This window comes from Antrostomus carolinensis, unplaced genomic scaffold, assembly GCF_000700745.2.
Source record: "Antrostomus carolinensis isolate BGI_N321 unplaced genomic scaffold, ASM70074v2 scaffold39473, whole genome shotgun sequence".
Classification (NCBI taxonomy): Eukaryota; Metazoa; Chordata; class Aves; order Caprimulgiformes; family Caprimulgidae; genus Antrostomus; species Antrostomus carolinensis.
The window spans coordinates 1-7020 of NW_010303855.1; the positions used below are offsets into that span (position 1 = coordinate 1).

General features: G+C 43.5%; 1 protein-coding gene across 1 annotated transcript; it reads left to right on the forward strand.

Annotated features, from left to right (window-relative positions):
- Nucleotides 1-496: 496 nt before the first annotated feature.
- LOC104518987 (aldo-keto reductase family 1 member B1) lies at nucleotides 497-6838 on the forward strand. The gene is made up of 6 exons (XM_010164252.1): nucleotides 497-562; nucleotides 3046-3213; nucleotides 3883-3999; nucleotides 4623-4700; nucleotides 5933-6055; nucleotides 6728-6838. The coding sequence occupies exons 1-6, from the start codon at nucleotides 497-499 to the stop codon at nucleotides 6836-6838; spliced, it is 663 nt and encodes a 220-aa protein (XP_010162554.1).
- The last annotated feature ends 182 nt before the right edge of the window (nucleotides 6839-7020 follow it).

Genomic DNA, 7020 nt, shown 5'->3' on the forward strand with positions numbered 1-7020 from the left:
GGGTGCCAGTGCTATAGGGATGAAGCTGTACTGGGAATTTTTTTAACAATGATCCCTCCTGGGGACAGATCTCTGCTTCCTCCTGAGACAAACAGCTTTGTGGCTTTTTCTGGTGATGTGTTCAGGAACGGACAGGTGAGACCAGAAATGGTTCTTGGGATGTGTGCAAACTCCTCAAATGCCGATTTTCTTCCAGAAAAGTGGAGACTATGAGTTATACAAAGAGCTGCAACCCCAGTCAATGCAATACGTGTAACTGGCATGACGAGCTCACTCAACAAGCTCACGTGAGCAGCTCACAATCAGTTTTGAAATACTCCAAAGGGTGAGATAAAGGCAAAATCTTTGCTTTCTCTTGCTTATTATAGCTCTTCTGCCCATATTTTCCTCGTCCACAGCCAGTCAGCAGGCAGGAGGGAGGGGCAAAGCCTGTTTAAAAGGTTTTGCAAGGGGTTGCAACCTCTCCTTGCCTGCGGCAGCTGGGAGAAGGCCACACATGGCCACCTACCTGGAGCTGCCCACCTGCGCGAGGATGCCCATCCTGGGACTGGGGACCTGGCAGGTACTTTCTGGAGCTGGGGACCTCTCCTTGTGTCTCTGGTCACGCAGGTGACACCAGGGAACTGCTGAGAATAGCAGTAGATTTTTACAGCAATCTCCTTTTCAGGTCAGGAAAATGCAGCAAATCCTCTATGCAGAATTTTTTGCCTTTTGAAATATTTTAGGTATTGCAGGTATTTACACCTGTCCTTCAGGAAATGTTTTAAGTGAGCAGGTAGTGCTCACTTAGTGCAGGTAGTGAGCAGGTAAAATGAGATTTTTCTTAACTATGGAAAAAAAATACATACTACAAAAGTAAAAGCTGCCTAACTTGGGGTTGTGGGGTTTTTGTTTAGTTTTTGGGGGGTTTTGTTTGCTTTTGGCACTTGGTAGTAACATCCCAGCATGTTGTGTGAGTGTCATCATTGACGAGTGCATGTAGATAATAGGAACTTAAGTGGCAATCAGTGGATTTGGAAGTGGGAATTTATATTAACTCTTTAGAGACTTTTATATTAACTCCTTAGAGACTGAAAAGAACTCATTTGTTTGGCAGCAGATGGCACTGAACTCATAGCACTTGGCAGGAAAATAGTTTGGGTAGGTCTTTACCTGCAAATGTTTTATAATGGACTTTGGTAGGAAAGAAGATTGAAGGATATACTGTACAATAAATGTAAAAGGAGTCTGGAAATTTTAAGAAAGTGAGTTTCTGAAGAAAAAAAGGAAAAAAAAAAAAAAGTGGGTTGTCCCCTGGATTTGAGACTGGAAATTAAAAATGTTGACTTGCAACACTGTCCAGTCAGCATAAAAGTATCTTAAATTATTCTTGCTATATTTTTTGGTCAGCTGCTGCTAATCATCACATAATTTATGCACAAACGGGGCTGAGTTTGTTTAACCCTTTCAGTCTTGATTGGTCTGATGACAAAAAAAAAAAAAACACAGAAAAGCTGAAAGTGATTAAGTAGGCTTTAAAAAAAACAAAGTGTGCCTTGTGTACGTGGGGCCTCTTAGGGCACCGATGCCAGGATGGATGAGCTCTCTGAAGGAACCTGTTAGGACTAAACAGAAGGAAAATTTTGGACACATGATCCCTGTCATCACAGAAATCTCTTGTGTTAATGCAGTGCAAACATGGGCCAAACCCACTGTGGTTACTTAATCAAAGCTATTTGATCTCAAGGATCTCAACTCCCTGTGTTTTGGTGGGGCAGTGGGGGCCTCTCCTTTACCCAGCCACTCTGACCTGAGGTCCTGGTCAATGAGCACCATGTAAAATGAAGCAAGGGATTATTTTTTTCTGAAAAAAAAATCTCACATTACAGAGTTTTATGTAACCACGGGGTATAATATCACCTTTGCTCTCCACTTACTCCTCCTCCACTCTTTACAGTGAGGGTGACAGAGCCCTGGAACAGGCTGCCCAGAGAGGTTGTGGAGTCTCCATCTCTGGAGATGTTCAAAACCCGCTTGGACACTTTCCTCATTTAGGTTCCTGCTCTGGCAGGGGGATTGGACTGGATGATCTTTCGAGGTCCCTTCCAGTCCCCAACATTCTGTGAGTCTGTGAAAAGCGAGTCAGAGTCTTTACTGGGTTGGTTTTTTCCCTGAGATGAGGAACTCTATAACACCCGGTGTTTGGCCGGTGTTACCGTTAGCCTGGTGCCCAGGGAGCTGCAGTGTTCACATGTAGGGTGGGGTGGGATGGAGAAAGAGACTCCAAAAAAGAAAACTTATAAAATTTTAAACTGGTTATTTGGTTGTGTGTAGCCTTGTGGGGAAAAAAAACCCGCTGTAGTTTCTATGTTTTTGGGTTTTTTTTTAATTTAGGTGAACCAACCAAGGACTCTCTGATTGGAAACACTTGGAGAAGTAAAATCATTTAAAATCAAAAAAAAAAAAAAGATGATGGGTGGGGATGTAAGGAAGTTAAGTGTAAGAGGTGGTTGTGGTTTTAAATCATGTTTCTGTTTGAAGTTCTATCTTCCAGAATCAATACCCAGTCATTAAACAACTCTTCACTATGTCCAAGCCAAAAATATGAAGTGATTTACCTTGCTATGAAACACCAGGTTGTGTATTTTACCCAGGAGGTGGCACTGTCCGTAGCGTTTTGGCCTCTCCTCACCTCCCCTGTCCTGTGCCAACAAATCCAGCTTGTTTGTGTGCAGGGCCAGGGAGCTTTCCGAAGGTGATTCGTTTCTTCATGTCACCAGTATCACATATTAACACTGCTCTTAATTTCTAGGTAAATTAGAACTTATTTCGAGATAGCATCTTGGCTGAATGTGAACGTTCAATCCTTAGAAAAGGGCAGATCAGCTCAGGGAACTCGTCAGTGACTCCCACAGCCAGTTCCAAAGGGCTCATTTTATTCCAGAAAACTAAACAAAAGCAAGATTCAAACTGGAACACCTCATTATTTGGGGGTTTAAAGTCTCCAGATTTGGAGAACAGCAAACTTTTTCTACTATTAATTACTGACTTCTCGTTTTGTTTCAGTCTCTCCGAGGAACAGCGAGAGATGCAGTGAAGTTTGCCATTGACGTTGGGTACCGCCACTTTGATTGTGCCTACCTGTACCAGAACGAGAGCGAGATCGGGGATGCGCTGCGAGAAAAAATTGAGGAGGGGATTGTGAGGAGAGAAGACCTCTTTATTGTCAGTAAGGTATGTCTTGGGATAACCTGTCTCTCAGGAGGAGAGACAAAGTCCCAACCTGGTCTGGGAATTAACTCCTCTCTGTCAGGGCAAAGCATTTTGAGGACGGAGGGAAGGAAGAGGTCAACTCTTGAAAAAAACAAAAAAAACCCCCCAAAAACTAAAAAATGGCTTGATTTGAGAGGGATTTTTTTGTAGTCCATATCCATTGTCAGCCACGGAGACAGGAACTGAGGCTGTGCTCTCAGTTGCCTCCGAGATAGGAAGCAGGACTATTGTATTCGTGGTCACTCCCGCTGCGCTGCCGGCTTCAGCCTGTTAATTCTCCTATTTTATGTTTTGTTTTGTTTTTTCCCCCAACAACAATAGTAGGAAAAATAAAGTAACTTCTATCTGCTGGGAGCTGGCAGGTTGATTTTCACCAGTTTTGCTTTTTTCCTTCATTTTGTTCAATTGTTGTATGAATGGTTGGAACCTTTAGAGTCCAAATTTTCATTTTACTTAACTGACAGTGTCGCAAATAAAATAAGCTGCACAAAAGTGGCACTTCCTCAAGATGAGAAGATGTGCCATACCATGAGCTGCCTCTGTGTCTGTGCTGTGTGTTTTCCCTGCCAGGGATGCTCTGTGGTCATGAACCTAGGAGAGCAGCTCCCAGGCTTTGTGTTACCCCCACAGCTGTGGTCCACATTCCACGAGCGATCCCTGGTGAAGGAGGCATGCCAGAGAACACTTGCTGCCCTCCAGCTGGATTATTTGGATCTCTACCTGATGCACTCTCCCATGGGATTCAAGGTATGGAGACTTTAACTCCTGGGAGCCTGTCTGTCAGAGCTCTGCCACTTTTTCCTTTGGGTCTGGACATGCTCTCAGTCCTAATTGTTAAACCTCATTAGGACATCATGACAAACCTCTGCATGGAGTGCCTTGGAGGAAAGGCAAGGTCGTGGCTGCTTCAGCTAGGTCTTGTCTAAAAATCACTTTATTTTACCTTACACAGCATTTCCATGTCAGGGATCAAATGACCATCCAGATCACATTCCTCTTAAAGCCTGGGATTTGGCTGTCATTTACTAATAGCTGTGAATTACTTAGTTCCTATTTTTCTCTTCTCTCTCTACCCCCAGGTTAAATAAATCCTTGTTTCCCCCATTGTGTTACATCCCTGGCCTTCCCCCAGCCTGACTGAGGCTCATAAAAGCATCTGCCCTTCCTCTGCCTGCAGGACAGATTCTCAAGCAGCAGATTTTCTTGGACATTACTTTGTTGGTACAGATGACTAGTTTCAGCCACCTCTTTCCCCAACACAGACGTAAGCCAGGATATCCAGCGTGTCTCCAGCTCCACTGGCTTGTAGAATTTCTTTAACTAGGTATGATTCAGCCTGCCTTAAACCCACTTTTCTTTTGTGATGGTAGGCAGGAGAGGAGCTATATCCTGCAGATGGAAACGGCATGATCATTCCCAGTGATACAGATTTTCTGGATACATGGGAGGTAAGTTCATTGACAGGCTGAAAAATTCTTGCTAGTTTGAAAAAAAAAACAGCCCAAAAACTTCAAGGCTTCCACTTTGGGAATTGTTTTGAGAGTATTTCCAATGTGAAGCATTCCAGTTTGCTGATTTCTCTGTACCCTAGGGTTCTTTTCTGTGTTATTTTGCCAAAATTGAAGTATTTTTGTATCTGCTGCCTACTAAAGTGTCTGGGTGGGCATGGCAAGAGAAAACCTTTGACTGTCTGTGTGCCCTGCAGTGGCTTAGACTGAAATACACCGTGATTTCAGTCCCCACACCACACTCCAGGCATTTATCAGTGGCTTTAGCCATGCTCAGCCCTGGTGGCACCCAAGCTGTCCAGAGCACAGCAAAGCCAACATACCTGTGCTAATGTACCCACAACATTCAGATTTTCCCCCTCTAGAAAGTACTGGAACTTGCCCAAAAAAGTCCTTCGTTAAAGCTGTATGTGTGAAAGAAAATAGGTGGTGGTGGTGGAACACCACACTGCTTATACTATACTGCCATAGCTAAGTGGTACATCTCCCTTGGGAAATTAATTACTGTTGATGATCAGGTGTCCTGCTCTGGCTCTCCCAAAACAGCTCCTCATTGAGGTCCAGACAACAAGATTTTTATTATGGGATAATTATTTTGTTAGCTAAGGAATTATATTTAAAAAGCCTGTTTTATTTATAAGCAGAAGGTCTACCTGGGGATAATATTTCAAAATAGTTGTATTCCACTGAAATAATAATAATAGTGTAGTAATTGTGAATCTGGAATAATGCTGTTATTTATTTGTGTGATGATACATGGTGTGAGAGTGAGTCTTTGATGAAGGTCCTACTGTTCAGTGTACTGTACTAACATCAGAATGGGTTTAAGCTGACAGAGGGGAGGTTTAGATTAGATATTAGGAAGAAGTTCTTCACTGTGAGGGTGGTCAGACACTGGAACAGGTTGCCCAAGGAAGTTGTGGCTGCTTCTCCCTGGAAGTGTTGAAGGCCAGGCTGGATGAGGCTTTGAGCAACCTGGTCTAGTGGAAGGTGTCCCTGCTGCTGGCAGGGGGATTGGGACTGGATGAGCTTTAAGGTCCCTTCCAACCCAAACCATTCTATGGTTCTATGATTTTTACCACTGAAGTCTTTGTGCAGGCATTTTTTCCATATTAAGAAAAAAAACCCCCAATCTTAATTCAACAGCAAGTCTGATTCTGAAGTGTTTCTAGGCTATGGAAGAGCTGGTGGATGCAGGAATGGTGAAGGCCATTGGAGTCTCCAACTTCAATCACAAACAGATAGATCGACTCTTGAGCAAACCAGACTTAAGACACAAACCTGCAAATAATCAGGTAAATTGTTCTCAAAGTCATCACACCCACCTGGGGTGTTGCATTTGATGGAGCATCTCTGGCAGTAAAATACCTTTTCTGTTAAGGCTGTGCTTTTCCATAGCTGTGTGGGAATACACCTGTATTTGGCTAAACCATAAAAGTAATGAAAGATGCACAATGTTCTGGGTCCTTCCCTGCACAGGAAGCTGCAGCCACACAAGCCTGCAGAGTGCTCCTAGGTTGCAAGTCCCACCTTCCTCCTTCCCTACAGCCCCAGTGCTTGTCCCAGGAGCTAAGGAACAAAGAAGTTGTGTGAATAGATAGGATCAAAGCCAGGCTACACTGCTGGGGTGGATAGGGAGGACTGGATGATGTGGGAGTTGGGTGCTTCAGCTGGATGTAGACAGCTGGACCTCGAAGTCCATTCATATGGGGACCCTGAGAGGTGATGAAAAATGAGGCAGGGCAGTTGAAAAGAGAAACTGATGTATGAAGACTGGGCCTTGTTGGAGGCAGGGTTGGAAAGGAAGGGAAACAATCAGAAATTCTGTCTGATTCTCCTGAAAACCCCTTAGCTGCAAAAAGAACAACCTTTTAAAAGCTGATGTGCAGCTTGGTAGGGTCACCATAGTGGTGCTAAACCTTGAAGTATCTTCTGCTGCTGAAGAAACCTAATATTTTTCTTTGTAGATTGAGAGCCATCCCTATCTTCCTCAGGAAGAGCTGATTAAGTTTTGCCAATCCAAAAGGATCTCTGTCACTGCCTATTGTCCCCTTGGAGCACCCAACTGGCCATGGTAAGAATGCTTTGTGAGACTTCTTTATCAGATACAGGTTGGAGTCGATACAGCAATCCAGTCTTAGGATGTGGATAAACCCTCAAAGAGTAAAACTGGTGTAATTAGAAAAATATGTACTAATTTGTTAAAAATTACACACACAGAGAAATCTCTCTATTTACTGTGATATTCAGTCCACTAATT

Coding starts and splice junctions, on each gene's coding strand:
- LOC104518987 (XM_010164252.1), top strand. CDS start 497: ATGGCCACCTACCTGGAGCTGCCCACCTGCGCGAGGATGCCCATCCTG. Junction 3,214..3,882: donor ACCTCTTTATTGTCAGTAAG/GTATGTCTTGGG, acceptor TTACCCCCACAG/CTGTGGTCCACATTCCACGA. Junction 4,701..5,932: donor ATTTTCTGGATACATGGGAG/GTAAGTTCATTG, acceptor AAGTGTTTCTAG/GCTATGGAAGAGCTGGTGGA.